This window comes from Mustela erminea, chromosome 5 (assembly GCF_009829155.1).
Source record: "Mustela erminea isolate mMusErm1 chromosome 5, mMusErm1.Pri, whole genome shotgun sequence".
Taxonomy (NCBI): domain Eukaryota; kingdom Metazoa; phylum Chordata; class Mammalia; order Carnivora; family Mustelidae; genus Mustela; species Mustela erminea.
In genome coordinates this window covers 120,028,724-120,048,977 of record NC_045618.1, presented here as the reverse complement: position 1 = coordinate 120,048,977, position 20,254 = coordinate 120,028,724, and the positions used below count along the sequence as shown (strand labels likewise).

The window sequence follows — 20,254 nt, the reverse complement described above, 5'->3', positions numbered from 1 at the left end:
CTGTAGGTGTCTAAGTCACTACCTCTTCATTTATCCATGGCGCCCTCTTCTCGAAATTAATGAAATATGTATCCTTTAAAAGTACACCCTCTTTGCAAGCAAGGTTTGACAAGCCTTGTAGCTGCGCTCTGCTCGAGCCGGGTTTTCATTTTCCTGATCTCAGGCGCGACGCGGGCACCCCTCAGGCAAGGCCCTCGCCGCCGCGTTGCCGGGCAGAGCGGGACGCCTCCCCTCCCGACCCCGCCCACCTGGCCCGGGCCCTGGTCCTTCGTGGGCCGCCTTCCGCCGCCATGGGCTCGGAGATGGAGCCGCTGCTCCTCGCCTGGAGCTATTTTAGGCGCAGGAAGTTCCAGCTCTGCGCAGATCTGTGCACGCAGATGCTGGAGAAGTCCCCTTACGACCAGGTACCAGCCGGACCCTGTCAGCCCTGTGGATCCCAGCGAGAAGCAGAGGGCACTGGGGGGTCCCCAGGCCGCTGGGTGGGGGCTCCGGGGAGGAAGGCCCAGGGCGAACTTGACCGTGTGGTCAGCATAGGCATCTGGAACCCCTTCGAACCCGGCTGGCTCGTCCTTGTTGGCGGCGTCCCCGAGTCCCCGCGGGACTCTCGAGTGCCGTGCCATGGCCGCCCCTCCTCAAACTTGAGCAGCCCCTTTCCTTTACGGGTCCCTTAGAGGAACACTTTAAAAATCCCGAATTTTACTTTGGTGCAGAACTTTGATAAGTCATTTATACTTGCATATGGATGGGCTCTGAAGTTCGCTGCGTGTGTATTATTAATTTATAAGACAGTGATGTATAAACAAAATCTGTAACTTCTCACCTCTTGTTGAAATAGCAGCTTTTTCTTTTCTTTTCTTTTTTGGACCAAACATTGTGATCTCTCCACTTCATCTTAAGATTGTTTTCCAAGAGTGAAGGAGGCTTTGATTCTGGGGTATGAGTGCATTTTGAGGATAAATACAAGTTAGAGAAAGGCGAATCTAGGAGGGGAAGATGAGGGGGAAAGACCTCTTAAAAGAAGGAATGATGACCGTGGTTTTAAGAGAACTTAACTATTGCTGTACTGCAGTAATAAGATGAATTAAGATATTAAAGAGCGAAAATGGTCGTATACTCCAGTGCAGATAGTTCCTGGAAGAGGCAAAAAGGAGAAAAAAGAAGAGCAGAGCTGTGGCAGTTTGTCAGCGCTTCTGGTAAAAGCTGGTTTTCCAACTTTTCCTCTAGTGGTGTTGCCCTGGAGATGTTAGAAAAAAAAGGGGACGTTGAGGGGAGTTACCTAAGTGCAGGTATATGTGTGAACACTGTTACTAGGCTCTGCCTTAGTTCCCAGCAAGTGGCTGGAGGATAACCTGTTGAGGTGAATGTTTTGACTTTTAGATAGTTAGAACAATCCTAGAACAATCCATGCTAGTGGGAATACAAAGCTAGATTCTTCTGTGTTTGTTCATGTTAGTTAATAGGATTCCGTTTCCATGAAGAAGCATTTTTTTTTTTTTTTAAAGATTTATTAAGAGAAAGAGAGAGAGAAAGAGAACGTCTGGCCGGGAGGGGAAGGGGGAGCAGAGAATCCTCAAGCTGACTTCCTGATGAATGTGGAGCCTGGTTCTGGCTAGGTCCCTGGGACCCTGACCATGACCCCAGCCAAAATCAAAAGCTGGTCACCAGCTGAGCCACCCAGCTGCCCCAGGAAGCATTTTTCTAAGTGTATTTTTTGCCACAGTAGTCCTACAGATGCTGCTAAAAAAAAAAAAAAAAAATTTCCAAAATCGAGTATGTCTGGGAATGTTACAAAATTATGACCCCTTCACATCTGTACAGCAAAAGTTTGTTAAAACTCTTTGTGATGTACCAGACATTGTTCTTGGCACAATGGTTTGCAAGTACTTTACATGCTGTTTCTGTTTTTCCATTAGTTTAGGGCAGTTTCCATTTTGTGTTCCACAGAGCAATAGTCCCAAGAACTGTTCAGTGAAAGGAAGTTTCCTCAGTCAATGCATTTGGGAACTGTACATTGCCTACTTAGAGATTCAAGATTCATACTAAAGGCCCTGGGTCCGGAAGAAAAGGAACTTAATTTTGCCCAATTTTGATTAATACAATAATTCTGAAACTTACTTTTAGAAGTGGGCAAGGCTCAGATATCTTCATTGTTATCATACTAGGGAGATGCAGTCTTATGGGGAAACACTGTTAAAGGCAAAGCAGCACTGTTTTTATTAATGGTTGAGCTCCTATAATCTTGGGGGACCTGGGTGGCTCAGTCAGTTAAGCATCTGCCTTCAGCTCAGGCCATGATCCCAGCTGGGATTGAGTCCTGCATCAGACTCCTTGCTCAGCAGGGAGTCTGCTTCTCCCTCTCCCTCTGCCACTCCCCCTGCTTGTGCTCTCTCTCCCTCTCTGTCTGTCAAATAAATTTTAAAAATCTTTAAATAAAAAGATCCTATAATCTTAGTAACATAATCATAGTGAATTTACTACAGTACTGTACCTGTGAATTCAGACTTAGTTTGTGCTAGGCACTGTGATCAGAATTTTATATGTGTTCAATTAAATTACCCTTTGTTGAATGCTTGTTACTTACCAGGCGTAAGTTGTGTTAATTACATGTATTTCTGTGCTTGGAATAACACTGCAAAGTAGGTAACAAAAGTAATAGCTAACGTTTATTATTTACTCTGTGTCAGACTTGGTTCTGAGGATTTTACAATTCATCTCATTTAATCCTCAGCCATTTTAGGAAGTTGGTACTATTTCCACCATTTTGTAGATTGACTACACTGGGGCACAAGGTGAAGTAATTTGTCCAAAATTACTAAGCTTGTAAACCTATTGTCTTTATACTGTGCTGCCTCTTTGGCCCTTATGTAGCCAAATTTTTCAAAATGGTGTGTTTCTCAACATTTCCCAGTACTTTTTCCCATCTACTGTGGCTTTTTCCAGATTTTAGCTAAATAGTAAAGAATTTTGACATATTTGTGTACTTGGATTAAAGGCTCTGGAAAGTCCTGAAGGAAGGAAACTAACGAAATTTGATTTAGACAGTATTCTGAAACTTATGTGATCTCTGGCGCCTTTTGGGGGATGGGGCAGAGGGACAGATAGCTCCCATATCATCTTGGAGAGAGATCATTTTGGAAAGTGCAGGGCAAAGTAGCAGTATTTTCATTAATGGTTTAGATGAGTCTGTAGAGATCTTCTTGCTCCTTTTTATCTAGGAAGAGTAAGATAAAGAGATGAAGGACTTTGTCTACAACTCCTGAATTAGCAGCTAAAGAAGGTAAGGGCTTGGGTCTTTTTATTTGGTTTCTTGTACAGCTCTCATTAGGCCTCATGGACCCTCTTGGTGGATTAAAGACTTGTTACAAAGTATATTTGGTAGAACTGTGATTTTTTTTTTTTAAGATTTTTATTTATTTATTTGACAGAGAGAGATCACAAGTAGGCAGAGAGGCAGGCAGAGAAAGAGGAGGAAACAGGCTCCCTGCTGAGCAGAGAGCCAGACGTGGGGCTCGATCCCAGGACCCTGGGATCATGACCCGAGCTGAAGGCAGAGGCTTTAACCCACTGAGCCACCCAGGCGCCCCAGAACTGTGATTTTTGATAATGATAATGAAGAAAAAGACACAGGTTTCTATAGGGAAATATTGCTGTTGGCATTGGTTACCCATTGACGTGGTTAAGATCATTAGGGTAGTAAGTCTTGTTAGGTTTGGGCCTATTCTATTGGCCTATTTGTTGTAGATTTGAAAGAATAGTCTATAATGTGATCTAGTTAATGTCTAATACCACAGACATTAAAAAAATGTTACTCTTTGTTAGTATTTTCTTGTTTTGAGCAGGGGTTGATATGTTCAGCTCCTATAAATATCAGAGTCGGCCTAGGAGAATTAGTACCAGACCTAGAAGAAATTGATGATACTCCTTTCCTTTGTAATCTTTTTATTTGTCTTGCTCAGCTAGTTTAGTTAAGTAAGAACTATATATATTGCCAGAACAATGCACTGTTTCATCAGGAATAGAAGTTTACCTTACCAAACTGGGCTTTTGATAGCTGGATAGGGCTGTTGAAAAGTTGATAGGGTTCACTCATGTTAGTTATTTCTTGACTCAACCTTTGAACACTGTGCTTTTCCACTGTATGCTTTTCTTTTTTAAGTAATTATTTTTAATTTTTTAATTTGAGTATAGTCGACATGTAATGTTACATTAGTTTCAGGTGTACAACATAGTGATTCAACTTTTCTATATTATACTGTGCTCACCCCAAGTGTAGCTACCATCTGTCACCATATCATGCTATCACAGTATCATTGACTATATTCCCTATGCTGTACCTTTTATTCCGATGACCTATTCCTTTCATAACTAGAAGCCTCTATCTCGCATTCCCTGTCACCCATTTTGCCCACTCCCTGCACTCCACCCCTCTAGCAACCATCAGTTTGTTTTCTGTATTTGAATCTGTTTCTGCTTTTTGTTTGTTTTGTTTTAAATGAAATCATACGGTATTTGTGTTTTTCTGCCTGATTCATTTCACTTAGCATAATACCCTCTAGGGTCCATCCATGTTGTTACAAATGGCTTGCATTTTTTTTTTTTACATTTTTATTCTTTTTAAATTTAATTTAATTTTTATTTTTTTAAAGATTTTATTTATTTATTTGACAGACAGAGATCACAGGCAGAGAGGCAGGCAGAGAGAGAGGGAAGCAGGCTACCACTGAGCAGAGAGCCTGATGCGGGGCTTGATCCCAGGACCCTGGGATCATGACCTGAGCCGAAGGCAGAGGCTTTAACTCACTGAGCCACCGGGGCACCCCGCCTCTTATTCTTTTTTTATGACCATGTAATATTCCATGGTACACACATACCGCATCTTCTTTATCTGTGGTTATGGATATGGCTGCTTTTGTATCATGGGTATTGTAAATAATGCTGCAAGAAACACAGGGGTGCATGTATCTTTTCAAATTAGTGTTTTTGTTTTCTTTGGGTAATGACCCAGGAGTGGAATTACTGGATCGTATAGTATTTCTTTGTTTAATATTTTGAGGAACCTCTATGCTGTTTCCACCGTGGCTGCATCAACTTATTCCCACCAGCAGTGCTTGAGAGTTCCTTTACTGTATACTTTTCTTAGCACAGATTTGTGTATTTTGTGCCCATTTGTTATTTCATTTTGGAAATATTTCCTGGTCTGGTCTCCCTCAGTATGTAGAAATCTTGCCTTTTTCTTATTTTTATTTTATTTTATTATTTATTTTTAAAATTAACATATAATATATTATTAGCTCCAGGGGTACAGGTCTGTGAATTGCCAGGTTTACATACTTCACAGCACTCACCATAGTACATACCTTCCCCAATGTCCATAACCCTACCACCTTCTCCCTACCCCTCTCCCCACAGCAATGCTCTGTTTGTTTTGTGAGATTAAGAGTCTCTTATGGTTTGTCTCCCTCCTGATCCCATCTTGTTTCATTTATTCCTTTTCTACCCCCCAAACTCCCCACGTTGCTTCTCAACTTCTTCATATCAGGGAGATTATATGATAATTGACTTTCTCTGATTGACTTAAGCTTTGCTCAGCATAATACCCTCTAGTTCCATCCACATCGTTGCAAATGGCAAAAGTTCATTTCTTTTGATGGCTGCATAGTATTCATATATATATATATATATACACACACACACACACCACATCTTCTTTATCCATTCATCTGTTGATGGACATCCAGGTTCTTTCCATAGTTTGGCTATTTTGGACATTGCTGCTATAAACATTCAGTTGCATGTGCCCCTTCGGATCACTACATTTGTATCTTTAGGGTAAATACCCAGTAGTGTGACTGCTGGGTCGTGGGGTAGTTCTATTTTCAACTTTTTGAGGAATCTCCATATTGTTTTCCAGAGTAGTTGCACCAGCTTGCATTCCCACCAGCAGTGAAGGAGGCTTCCCCTTTCTCCGCATCCTCGCCAGCATCTGTCATTTCCTGACTTGTTGATTTTAACCATTCTGACTGGTGTGATGTGGTATCTCATTGTGGTTTTGATTTGTATTTCCCTGATGCCAGGTGATATCAAGCACTTTTTCATGTGTCTCTTGGCCATCTGGATTTCTTCTTTGCAGAAATGTCTGCTCATGTCCTCTGCCCATTTCTTTCTTTCTTTTTTTTTTTTTTATAGATTTATTTATTTATTTATTTGACAGACAGAGATCACAAGTAGGCAGAGAGGCAGGCTGAAAGAGAGAGAGGAAGAAGCAGGCTCCCTGCCCAGCAGAGAGCCCGATGTGGGACTCGATCCCAGGACCCTGGGATCATGACCTGAGCCGAAGGCAGCGGCTTAACCCACTGAGCCACCCAGGCGCCCCTCCTCTGCCCATTTCTTGATTGGGTTATTTGTTCTTTGGGTGTTGAGTTTGATAAGTTCTTTATAGATTTTGGACACTAGCCCTTTATCTGATATGTCCTTTGCAAATATCCTTTCCCATTCTGTCTGTTGTCTTTTGGTTTTATTAACTGTTTGCTTTGCTGTGCAAGAGCTTTTGATCTTGATGAAGTCCCAAATAGTTCATTTTTGCCCTTGCTTCCCTTGCCTTTGGCGATGTTTCTAGGAAGAAGTTGCTGAGGCTGAGGTTGAAGAGGTTGTTGCCTGTGTTCTCCTGTAGGATTTTGATGGATTCCTTTCTCATATTGAGGTCCTTCATCCATTTGGAGTCTCTTTTTGTGTGTGGTGTAAGGAAGTGGTCCAGTTTCATTTTTCTGCATGTGGCCATCCAGTTTTCCCAACACCATTTGTTGAAGAGACTCTCTTTTTTCCACTGGACATTCGTTCCTGCTTTGTCGAAGATTAGTTGACCATAGAGTTGAGGGTCTATTTCTGGGCCTTCTATTCTGTTCCATTGATCTGTGTGTCTGTTTTTGTGCCAGTACCATACTGTCTTGATGATGACAGCTTTGTAGTAGCGCTTGAAGTCTGGAATTGTGATGCCACCAACTTTGGCTTTCTTTTTCAACATTCCTCTTGCTATTCGAGGTCTTTTCTGGTTCCATTAAATTTTAGGATTATATGTTCCATTTCTTTGAAAAAGAATGGGTGGGATTTTGATAGGTAGATTGCTTTAGGTAGCATAGACATATTTGTTCTTCCAATCCAGGAGCATGGAACATTTTTCCATTTCTTTGTGTTTTCCTCAATTTCTTTCATGAGTACTTTATAGTTTTCTGAGTATAGATTCTTTGCCTCTTTGGTTAGGTTTATTCCTAGGTATCTTATGGCTTTGGGTGCAATTGTAAATGGGATTGACTCCTTAATCTCTCTTTCTTCTGTCTTGTTGTTGGTGTATAGAAATGCAACTGATTTCTGTGTGTTGATTTTATATCCTGACACTTTACTGAATTCCTGTACAAGTTCTAGCAGATTTGGTGTGGAGTCTTTTGGGTTTTTCACATAAAGTATCATATCATCTGCAAAGAGTGAGAGTTTTGAGTTCTTCTTTGCCGATTTGGCTGCCTTTAATTTCTTTTTGTTGTATGATTGCTGAGGCTAGGACTTCTAGTACTATGTTGAATAGCAGTGGTGATAATGGGCATCCCTGCTGTGTTCCTGACCTTAGTGGGAAAGCTTTCAGTTTTTCTCCATTGAGAATGGTATTCGCTATGGGTTTTTCATAGCCTTTTTGTTATTTAATTAAAACATTTAAAAATATTTATGTTGGAGTGATGATACAAATAATGAAGAGCTTTAGGAAGCTTAAGAAGTTTCATTTGATTAAAAGAAATTGAAAACTCTCTTTCCTTCCCTTACAACATGAATCCAGGATGGCACATCTGTATGGTTATGGCACAGAGTCTGCTACACAGGGGTTCTCATTATGTATCTGCTGAATGAGTGTATTGATTGTATTCATGTTTGTGTGTGTGGTGTGTGTGTGTGTGTGTGTGTGTGTGTGTGTGTTTTAAAGATTGTATTGTTAAGGAATCTCACACCCAATGCGGGACTTGAACCTACAACCCCAAGATCAAGAGTTGCATGCTCTTCTGACTGAGCCAGCCAGGCACCCCTATGTATTTTGATGGCATTATCCATGTGTACCACCTTCCCTTCTGTTTACTTTTTGTCCTTCCCCCCCCATAGGTTCCTAAACACACATTTACCTTTTCAAGTAAATGTAATTGCATTATGGACATTCTTAACTCATTTCTTGTTTTGTTTTGTTTTTTGTTTTTATTATTCCTACCACAAAATAGAAATGGTAATTATGTGATGTGAAAGGGGTGCTGTTGTGTTCCACATGACAGATGTGATAGAGGTGCTAACTATCATCATAATGACAATCATCTTACAATATATAAATGTAGCAAGTGAACATGTTGTATACCTTGTTATTTTTTATTATAATTTTTAAAGATTTTATTGATTTATTTGAGAGAGAGAGAGAGAGCATGGGCACAGTGGGGGTGGAGAGGGTAGAGGGAGAAGGAGAAGCAGACTCCCCAGTGAGCAGGGAGCCTGATGTGGGGCTCGATCCCAGGACCCCAAGATCATGACGTGAGCCAAAGGCAGGCACCCAACCAACTGAGCCACCCAGGTGCTCCCATCTTATTGTTTTTTTAATCAGTTAAGAAAATTCTTCCTAGATTCCTCCAAGAGAGTATTTTTGATAGTAGTTATCATCATTGGCATTTCATATGATGCTCTCATTGTTTCAGTGGAGGAAGTTAAATGATGGCAAGACTACCGATCTATGAAAAGCTAACAGAAATGTGATCAGAGCAGAAGCAGATGGTCCTCAGCTCTGCAGTTAGCTGATTTGTCTTCACATGTTCGTTTAGCCTCATGGGCTATTTTTTTTTTTGAGGCTTCTACATTTTAGAGTCTTTTTCCCCCACAGCTCTTTGAATTACCATTCCTGTGCCACCAAACCGGTTTTAGTACAAATGAATGACTTTGAAGCAGTGTCTGGACACACGGAAGAGCAAGAAAGTTAAATTATTTTTCCCGTGTGCCAAGTGGATTCCCCCCTCCCCCTCCTAAGACAAAAATAGCTTTTGTTTGGGATGTTATTTTTCACTTTTGGTTTGCTTATTTTTGTCCCAGGTGAGGAGAACCTCTCTAAAGTGATTTGTTATTTGTTCATCTTTCTTTAAGCTGGTCCAGGGAGCTTCTCAAAAATCCCATTTTGGTCCCAATACATTAGCCTTTTAGGATAAGCCCACCTCTGAGACTATTCCTTTTATTCCTCCTTTAAGAGATACAATTTTGGTACTATTAATCAAAAATATTTAAGTCGTGCCTTGTACTTTCCATTAGGACATCTGGATTTTATTTAATTTTGATTCTTGCCAAAGTCAGAGTAGTTAGCCTGGTCAGGGAGGTAGAGCATGGAATAGCATGTTTTCTTAGAGTAATACATTTTTATTTGGACACAAAAGGACTGAAGGATAGGTTGACTGTTAAGAACATGGTATTTGGTAATGGGGCAAGGTTCTTGAAGAAGATGGATTGTGAACTGTTTTCCCCAGGTACGGAATAGTGAGAAGTAAGAAGGCAGGGTCTGTAAGCATGACTTTAAGGTTCTGATCTCTTGGGAATAAAGAAAGAAAGATAACTGGTTAATTTATTGTAGCTTCCCTGCTTGATAAAATACAGCAAGAACAAGAAATTCATAGAGAGGTTCTGTCTTTTTTCAAAGTGTTCTTTCAATCATGATTGAACAAGTAGTTGTAAGTTGTAAGATACAAAAGGGACAAATACAAAACGGTCTTCCTTCCGCACAGCAATGTGACCCAGAGGGAATGCTTGATGTTACAGCTCATGTCCATCATCCTGATTAGTTGCTTAATCTGATTACTGTTCTTTGTGTTCCATATGTCAGATGCATGGCTTTAAAACCAGCCCCAATTTTTTTTTTAGCTCCATTATAATTAAACAGTTCATAAAACATGCAGATTTTTCAGGCAGTGAGGTTTTTAAAAGACAGTATGCTTTTATTACAGGGTAGATTTCTGATGGATTTTCAAATTATTAAAATCAGTGATTCTGGGAGTGGGAGTGTTGGCTTTGAATGGGAATTCACATTCTCCTCCCCAATCTCTACTTATAATGAGAGATGATACAGAGAGGGGATTATTATTGTAAATGATTTGGAGATAGAGAAAAGGCTGAAAGCCACTGGCTTAGAGGAAAGACCTGGAACCAGGGGTCCCCAGTGAGCCACATCTTAGTAGTTGATTGAGACAATGATCTGGTGCTCCAGGCAAAACAAAACAAAACAAAACAAAACAAAGCCATCTTTCTATATGATTATCGAATTTATTTCCTCTTAGGGACCGTGGAGACTCAGCCAAACTTAATCTTTTGATTCTTATACTCTCTGGAGCAGTTCATTTTATGAATTTGTATTCCCGCTGAATTCTAGATTTACATTCCTACTTGGCTGCTTGGTCCCTAGATCTCCCCAAACCTTCTGACATCCATCCATTTCTCTGTTCTCTTACTTTTTTTTTTTTTTTTTTCCTTCTTGTTACTGGTACCTTCTGAATAATGTCTCAGTAGTTTCAGAACAGAGCTGGGTCAGACTCATTAGCCAGAGTAAGTATTGGTGGCAATTAAGAAGTCACATTCAGAATTAGCTAGAGATTTGATTCCCTGAAGTAACAGCAATGCCCTAAGAGAGAAAGCCTTACCCTGGGGAGGAAGGAAGGAAGCAAAGGGATGTGAATTGAAGTTGATGCTAATGAGTATTTGCTGGTTCTAGGCAGTGTCACTGCTCCCTGTCCTCTCACTCACTCGCTTTGAAGGAGAGTCAAAGGGAGGTCTTAATTTGATGTGCCACAACTGGGAGTTAGTTCTTCGTTCTGAAAAGGGAAGTACTAGCGAGTTTGGTGCCTTTCTGTTTATTATAGAATTGTTTATGTGACTGATACTTCTTATTGAAAGTGATAGCACCTTACATTTCATTAACTGTGATAGCATATGTGAAAAGACTCTGAAAATTATGAAATATTCTTTAAAACACAAGCTTTTCTTTTTAAAACCCCCCTATAGACCCTACTGCTCCAATTCAAGAGGAGGACTAGGTTACAGAGATTGTATGATTTGTTCAAGGTCATGCAGCTAAGTGACTCCCTGAGGATCGAGCCCAGCTCTTCTGACTCTAGGGCTAGGCATGGTGATTCTTCTTCTTTTTTTTTTTAAGAGAGGAGAAAGAGGGAGAAAGAGAAAGAGAGAGAATGTTGGTGGGGGAGAGAGAGAGGGAGAATTTTTTTTTCTTTCTTTTTTTTTAAAATTGTGTTATGTTAGTCACCATATAGTACATCATTCGTTTTTTATGTAGTGTTCCATGATTCACTGTTTGTGTATAACACACAGTGCTCCATTCAGTCCATGCCCTCCTTAATACCCACCACCAGGCTCATCCATCTCCCAGCCCCCTCCCTTCTATAACCCTTGGTTTATTTCCCCAAAGTCCATTGTGAGAGGGAGAGTCTTAAGCAGGCTCTGGGAGGCACTAGCATGGAGCCTGACAAGGGGAGCCTGACACAGGGGTTGATCTCACAACCCTTAGATCATGATCTGAGCCGAAATCAAGAGTTAGATACTTAAAAAATTAAAAAAAAAAAAGAGCTGGACACTTAACTGACTGAGCCAACCAGGCTCCCCTAGCCTCAACTGTGTTGATGCCCATGGAAATAATTTGCTAGACCAAATGAACCTGACTTGTGGTTCCCTATTTGGATGGATTAATTTAAATAACAGACTCTAATTGAGAGATCCACAGATGAAAGTCCCAGTGATTAAAAAAAATTTTTTTTGCTCTACCTCTAAATTTAAAACTCCTGACTTTTCCTTCTTAGTCCTGCTACTCCTGATGGATCTCCAGTCCAGACCAGCCATACTCAGCCTTGGTCTCCCTCACCATATAGTAGCCGGCTTTCATGCCTTGCTATGATCTCATATACTCAGCAAAGTTCAGGCTCTTGAGCCAGAGTGTCTGGGTTCAAATACTGCCTATACACTGCCTATATACGGATGAGTGTTTTCTCATCTGTAAAATGGAGATGATAATATGCCTCAAAGGGTTGTTGTGAGGGTTAATTAAGTTCATTAAAATATAGTAAGTGATCACAAATGTTAGCTGCTATTGTCTCTAGATAGCTAGAGAGATTTCCATGCAGGATTCATGCAATTTCCATGCAGGATCAAAATCACTGATATTTTTCTGAAAGGATTGTTGGTAACCTGGAATGCATCTGTGAGGAAAGTGTTCAGTGAAACTGATGACAGAGTGATGTTGAATACAGTTCATAGATCCCTGGTACTCAATCATTTCCAGAATAATCTCCTTCCCTTTTCTCTGACTCCCTTCTTATCTCCCATGTATTCTGTTTTCCCCCTCTCCCTCTAAGTCATATTTAACTGGCCCCTAACTTGAATATAGCATTTGATACATTTTACTGCAAGGTATATAACTCTGCATGCCTTCCTCATAGAATGTTTTCAGCACCTAGCCAGGGGACCAGCTATGTCAGGGACATGCTGTGGGACTAATGGGTTCTCTGCCTCACTCCTGGTTCTGTCTTTCTCCTTCTCCCATCTAAGCAACATCACCTCTCTGTCCACCTTCCCATCCTCTAGGCCTCTCATGGTCTTCTCTGACCCTCTCATTGCTTGTCATTTCCCCACATGCTTTACCTGTGTGGTAAGTCACAGATGTGTTCCTGTGGAACAGAAGAACCCCAGGGAGCACAAAGACCTTTATCAGTGAACAGAACACCGAGGCTGAGCTGGTGGTTCGAATTTGGGCCACTGGAAGCATCTTCTTGCTCTTGGCAGAATAACAGGCATCCAGCTTCTACTTAACGATTAAAGGCTTCTAGCTCTTATACCTGTTTTTGTTTTCCTTTCCATTATCTGCAGTCACCTCTGGTTAATGTTTCCTCCCCTTTCTATATGGACTTACCTTGTACTCTCCTACACTTTATGCTTCAATCCTGCCTTATTATGTCCAAGTCATTTTTTAATCTCCAAGATGTGCTGGCAAGGAAGAGCTCTGGCTTCCTTGTGTGACCTCGAGCAAATTATATGACCTCTCTGAACTGGTTTCCTGATCTGTCAAATGGGTAAGAACATTGACCTGCCTCCCTCCGGTGGTTGTTATGAGACTTAAATGAGAGACATGTGTCATTCAGACGTGTCCACAAATAAACAGAAGGAAGAATAGACATGGTTATGTCTTATGTCATCTCATTGCCTGTATCAGTATGTTTAAGTATGGACTGTGAGTTCTAAGCAATCTATAATTTTCCAGATCTTCCTTATACACACTGGAATTGAAAACCTCCAGTTGCGATGTATTCTTCATTGCTGTTTTGTGTTTGGTTCAGCTGCTTTCCAAATATTCTCTAAATCCCACCCTCTGAGGCCTTTGCTTTTCTAGCCTAGCTTAACCTGTGCCTCTCATGTTCCTACTGGGTGTCATGCTATAGAAATTGCTTATCTTTGTATGGTGACCAGATGGCTTACACATTGCTTGTGCGCATAATATATTCTTAAAAAATATTTAGGGTATTCTTTTGGGTTTTAGAGCTATAGAAAGCAAGGCAAGGAAGGATCTTTTCTTTTTCTTTCTCTATTTTGTTTCTTAGTAGCTTCCCTAATAAAACATGCTGCCAACTGAGTGTTCAGTGCAGGTTGCTAACTGTAGATAAATAAATGTAAATGTTTTGTTAAATACATTTGTTACAACTCTGACTTTTTCCCAGTGGATTTCTATTTAGTTTGAACAGAAAAAACCCTGAGTTTATTAACACCTGACACTAATATATGTGACATAGTCTATTTATAAACATTTTTCAGAGTGCATTACAGTGAGAATTAATTTTTTATCATCAGGCACTAATCCCATTATTTATATGTGGAGCAGAAGGGCTTATAGTATGTGGATTTTCTTCCTCCTCCCCAAGTGATTAAAGTCTGAATGTTTTAACCACCATGAACTTATTTTTGAGTATAAAGAAATGTTTCCTTGGTATAGTTGTAAAATTATTGTAATTTCTGAGATTTTGTGTCTTCATTAAATAAGTAGTTAAGATAACTTCTCTGTGCTTTAAATGAGGTTAGAGTAATCAGAATTTCCTACTTGGAGAAAATTCAGCACTTGTCAGTGTATATTACTTTTACACTAATACCAATATTAGTATTAATATATCCAAAACTCTTGAAAACAGTTGTGGGGAAAGATTGAAGTTAATATTTGAATTTTTACTGAATGAGTTTGAGTCCACCTACGCATACCTAATTAGTCACTAAGACTTTTTATTTTAGAAACCGTATTTCTTAAAAATGTTTACTACCTTCTTAATGCTTTCCAGGAACCAGATCCTGAATTGCCAGTGTCTCAGGTAAAGGTTTAGTTTAGCAACCTTTAGTTTAGAGAATACTATAGTTTCAATTGCTTACATGGTCCTATAGATTAGAAAACTCGCTGCATATCTATTAGTGCTGTTATAAAATTAGCCATCTCTACCAGACGTTCTGTACCTTTTTATGTAAAGTATTATATTTCCAACATTTTCGGATGAGTAGTCTTATGGTCTTAAGACTTGGAGTTTAAATAGAAATGACCAATATTGACCAGAGGATGAGAAAATTAGAGAAGGAGGCAAGGGGAATCAGGAGTTAGAAAGCGAGCGAGCCAAGAAATCAGCAGAACCCCAGGTGTCCAAAAAGACCATGATGAATAGGACAGTGTCTTGAGCAAAGATTAGGCTAACTCTGCTTGGGAAGGGCTTGGTTTTAGAGAGCGGTGCCTGCCACCATGAGGAAGAAAGGAAGGAACACTACTGGCCAGATAGCCATGTCTACCAAATTCTTGCAGGATAGAGAGACCTGCTTAACTGGATGAGACCCAGTGAATGAGTCTGGAGGGAATCCAAGGAGAGGAGGTGAAGCTTTTAACTCTGAGGGTTTCCAGTAGGTCTGGGAATATGGTGAAGAGATGAAAGTGCTACAAATCAGAGAGCGTCAGTATTTCCAGGTGTTTGCCCCACCACATGACAGAAAATTGTAACAGTGGTTTTTAGGTAAATAAACAGTTTGGAACCTCGTATGTGGTTCATGTGAGTAATCATCCAAACGTGTAGAAGAAAGTAAGATACAAAGTACTCTGATAGAGGTCTGTGTGGCATTAAACAAGCCCGTAAATGGGTTAAAAGGTAGCACTCCGTTCTTGAAAAGAATTTCAACACTGTCTACAATGTTCATAATCATTACCAAATTGATAGATGGTACAGAACTGTTTTTTGCATAATATATGCACAATTCCTTTGAGAAGGACCTAAACTATAAAAAGAGTAAGTACTGTGCTGTTTGTTTTCAGTAATTTTGGAAGATTTTGTTAAAATTAAATTAAAACACCAATAATTTGCACTGTATGGTTTTAAAGCTGTAAATGGCATTTGTAAGTTTCCAGCCAGCGCAGGAACTTGATGAAGGATCTGTATTTAGTATTGCTTTTCTGTTCTGTTACTGTAGACTGAATCATCCACTCGATAGTGATCTATAAAAGAATAAAAAGGGAACAAGTCTGACAGGATTCTTTTGAGCTCATTATTCACACATTTTGCCTTCCTCCTTTGCACATTTTTACAACTTCAAGATAAATGATGCTTCACAATAACAATTCAATATTTTGTGCTTCAGTTTTTCATTTTCATAGAGTAGGCAGAGTATCAAATGTTACTGATTTTTATGATGGCTCAATCAGGTTAGACACACTGTTCTTTGGTGGCCTTATTCTAATAATAACCTAACAAAATTGTTTCTTTTATGTCTTCAACGAGTGGCCTCAAATCCTGTATTAAAAGGAACAGGGCAATTTAAACATGTTTTGCTCATTCACTAGAGTTTTCACCTTGTTTATTTTCATAACTAAAATTGGATCAACCTCACAGAAGATAGTACAAGCAAAGCATTACTTCCCTGATGTTATTGCCTCAAGAGGAATGTCCTGTAGACTGCCTCAGTAGGCAAATGAGATGGGATTATGTTTCACAGACAAAGAAGGACATAACTGACATGATGATTACTTGCTTAGATTGGGAGAATCTGTGCTTTTTCCCTTGAGAAAAGTTCCGACACTTCTATGATTTTTTTTTTTAAGATTTTTTTTTCTTTATTTGGCAGACAAAGATCAAAAGTAGGCAGAGAGGCAGGCAGAGAGAGAGGAGGAAGCAGGCTCCCTGCCGAGCAGAGAGCCCGATGTGAGGCTCGATCCCAGAACCCTGGGATCATGACCTGAGCGGAAGGCAGAAGCTTTAACCCACTGACCCACCCAGGCGCCCCACTTCTATTATTTTTGTTGATTTCACAGTACTTCCAATGGATGGGTATTCAAGTATATTTACTACATGACCCTGTCATTTAGTAACAATTTAAACATTATCTGATAATACCAATTTATGTTTTTATGCAGATCCAAGGGGCAGTTTGGGATCATCCGTTATGCTTTGTTATGCAGTTTACTTTAATCACTGATTAGTTTTGAACTTTTTTTTTTTTTTTTTAATTTCAACAGAGGATTTTAGGGCTGTAAAACATACTTGGCTTGTTTCCAAAATAAAATTTTTAATTTTTTTTTAAAGCCAAAGCCCCATCTGCTGTTTTCATCAAAATCCTAAGAATTGTTCACATTGCCAAGAGCAGTTCTTTGAATACAGTCTGATGTTTAATCAAGCAGTGGTATGTGATTTTCAAGGTCATTTTTGTTAGGACAGAAGGAAAATCAGGAAGATTAATATTCTCAAATACTGATGAAATTTAAAATTAAGTAATGGTTAAATAGATTTTATTATAGATCTTTAAATATACAAGATTCCCATCATTATTTCTACTTCTGAAGAATTAGGTTCCAGAAACTGAAATATAGATCTCTTTACCTTTTTTAAAAAGTGAATTCTTATGGAATCACATTTTCCAAAAGATGTGAAGCATTTATTCATTTGGTGGGGAGGGAACAGTGGATTTACTTCCTTTTGTTTTGCTTAGCCTAATATTAAAAACAGTTGCACCTTCTTAATATTTAATAATAGGTAGATAGATGTGAGGAAGCATGATGGAGTAGACTCTATCAGTAGGTACATGCAAATTGTTAAAAAGATATGTGCGGGCATAATTAATGCCCCAAATATAAGTGATACTATAATAATTAGAACATGGCTTTTAGAAGGTCGATTTGACTGGGACTCCAAGTCATAGCTTTGAAGCTTCATGAGCTCCTCCTCATCAGGATGAAAGTCCATATACCTCACTGTGGCATCCAGGGTCTGTCATCAGCCCCTTTGCCTTTTTCTCCAGTTTCTTCTCTGACTGCTGCCTCAGTCTGAACCCGATTCAACCATATACCAACTGATTTGGATTTGTTAAACTTGTCATGAGCCTTCAAGCTAGCCTGTCCTGGTCCCGTTGCTTTGTCTATCACATGCTTTCCAGTCTTGGCCACTAGCAAACTCTTTTCTCCTACTCTTCCTCCACCCTCCAGGCAGCTGGGTGCCACTCTGTGCCTTCCCACAGTATGCTCCAGACTTTCATTATTGCGTTTTTCCAACAACACTGATATTTGTGTGAGCTGGGAGAGCTGTGCTTTACTCATCTCTGTTCCCAGGACCTGGCGTAGGTAGCAGGTGCTCCCTAGTAATATAGGAGTGAACCGGTGGAGCCCACATCTTGCTTTACTGTTTCAAAGAAAATGCTGCAGTCCTTCCTGTCCACCAGGCTGCTGAACAAGCAACGCCCTCTTGAGAAATGAAAGCCATCAGGCGCTTGCAGGGTAGTATGAGCCGTGGGGACTCAAGATAAATCAGGATTACTTATTTCCATCTTTGAAGTTAAATTAAATCATTAGTACAAGCGAGGGATGACTTCCCTGACCATACTTGTATAGATCTGCCAACCTTCCTTGATCTTTGAGGATTGAAAACCTTCAATTGTTTCCACACTTTAGTGGCTCCCACAGTTAGATGCAGTTCCAATTGGAATTGATTTTTTTTTTTTTTTACAAATTCTTTGATTCTATGTTCTGCTCTATGTTCAGTTGTGTTAAATCCACACAGTTGAGACATTTTATTGTAAGTTATCTGATGAGAATCCAATAAACCTTACCCAGCAAAGTGTAAGCCTAAAAAGCCAATCATCTAACCAAATATAATTTCGTTTTAGGAACCTAAGTATGCAATGAAGGCAGCCTTCTTTATTCCCATTAAAGTGAAAGCATAAAGATTTTCTTCTTTCCTTAAAAATTTTTGTCTGCTATATGCATTCCAATTATTTTAGCCCACAAAAGGATCTCTGCTTTTTAATTCCTATAAATCTATTTTCTATACCACAAACCTGTCACCTATCATGCACTGCTTTGCCTTGATACTTAATTCAGATAGGTGATGTGTTCAGGGAAATTAAGATCCAAGTTTTAATCTTCTCGTGTTTCCTTTTCAGAACCTAGCCCAATGCCCTGTAACGAGGAGGTGTTCCGTAGATATGGACTGAGTGCGTGAGTGGATGAATGCATCTTGGGTTCTTGATGTGAGGACTTTTTGGACCTCTGTAGCTCTCTCTGTTTCTCTCCCAGTCCCTTTGCCTTTCCTTCAGCCTGCTTCACAGCCTGATGTGTGAGCCCTCCTCACACCATCCCCCAAGTTCCCATGCTGCTGCTTCCTCTGTACTATTAGAGTCAATTCTGTGCTTCTGCTCAAGAGTTGCCTTCTTCTCAGCTCCTCCACTGGACAACCTTTATTGCTCTTTGCTTCTGTTCTCTAGTGAAGCAGAAAGTTAAACATTTCTTATAAAGCCATTTTAAATGTTTAAGAAGATATTTAACTGTGTAGACCTTGACATCTAATTTCTCAAGGTAGAACAAAGCTGATATTTTCCAGATTCCTTAATTGCCTTTTCTATCTCCCCCACCTCCACTTTCTAGCAGGTTTTCTACTAGATCCCAAAGCAACCAAGATTGTGTTGATTAGTTATTGGGAATTGGGAGAAATTGATCTTAGTTCAAGTCAACATTTTTGGAATACCAATGTGTGCAAAAACCGTAGGTGTTACAGAAAATTCAGAACTGAACAAGGTAAAAAGGATTGTGTTCTGGGGAAGGGAGGGCTAACCTATGCCCAATAATTACAGTTTCTCTAATATGGTAAGTACATATAATAGGAGTATAAAGAGAATGCTCTGTGAGAAAGACAAGAGGGAAGTAGGTTTAGAGCTAAACCATCGAGAAGGTCTTCATGATGGACTCTGGTCCTGAAGGAGGAAGAAAGAGCACTGTGGTCATAGCTTTATTAATTTGTTTTCAAATTACTATTCTAGTAAAATTTTCTCTTAAGATCTTCTTTTACTTATAAAAAGTCACGTTAGAAGACTACCAGGTAATTACAATACTTTTATTTACTAGATAATTGATCTAATGGATGTTTCTTGATTAGTAATGACCTTGCCTTCTTTTATTAGTTTCTTGACATAGCTATTTAAATTAATATAATGCACTAAGTGGTAAACAGACCGAATGGAAACTTAGACAATAATAAAGCTTCTGTAGGCAGTACTTCTAATACTACTTAATATATGCTTTATTTTATCAACGCTTATAGGCAGCTTGGATTTTAAAGGCACGAGCACTAACTGAAATGGTATACATAGATGAAATTGATGTAAATCAGGAAGGAATTGCAGAAATGATGCTGGATGAAAATGCTATTGCTCAAGTTCCACGTAAGTATTGGTTTTTCCCTTAAGTAAATGAAATGCCATTAGGAGGAAGAATAATACTCTTTGTATATAAAAGAAACATACGGGGACGCCTGGGTGGCTCAGTTGGTTGGACGACTGCCTTCGGCTCAGGTCATGATCCTGGAGTCCCGGGATCGAGTCCCGCATCAGGCTCCCAGCTCCATGGGGAGTCTGCTTCTCTCTCTGACCTTCTCCTCGTTCATGCTCTCTCTCAAGTAAATAAATAAAATCTTTAAAAAAAAAAAAAAAGAAACATACGACATTATATACATGAAAAACATGAGAGACCATTTACGTAATATTCTATTACGTAAATGGTTTCTATCTTGCCATACAGTACAAAGACTTTCCTTCCTCAGTTCAATTATATTATCTTAAACTTAAGATATGAGATTGATGTATAAAACCATTTTTCAATAAAAGCTATACTATGCATTTAAAAATTTTATGTTTAAAAGGCATT

At 39.5% G+C, this 20,254-nt stretch overlaps 1 protein-coding gene across 5 annotated transcripts in view; it reads left to right on the top strand.

Moving 5' to 3' along the window:
• Window positions 1-215: 215 nt before the first annotated feature.
• TTC8 (tetratricopeptide repeat domain 8) overlaps window positions 216-20,254 on the top strand; it is a 60,684-nt gene continuing 40,645 nt past the window's right edge. The window contains exons 1-3 of one of the 5 annotated variants that reach the window (XM_032344723.1): window positions 216-404; window positions 14,379-14,408; window positions 19,653-19,773. In XM_032344723.1, coding sequence (XP_032200614.1) covers window positions 291-404; window positions 14,379-14,408; window positions 19,653-19,773 — 265 coding nt within the window. In that variant the 5' untranslated portion in view covers window positions 216-290. Of the gene's footprint in view, window positions 405-3,215; window positions 3,278-14,378; window positions 14,409-19,652; window positions 19,774-20,254 lie in introns of all 5 variants that reach the window. The other 4 variants (XM_032344718.1, XM_032344721.1, XM_032344724.1 and 1 more) reach the window with 4 other exon arrangements.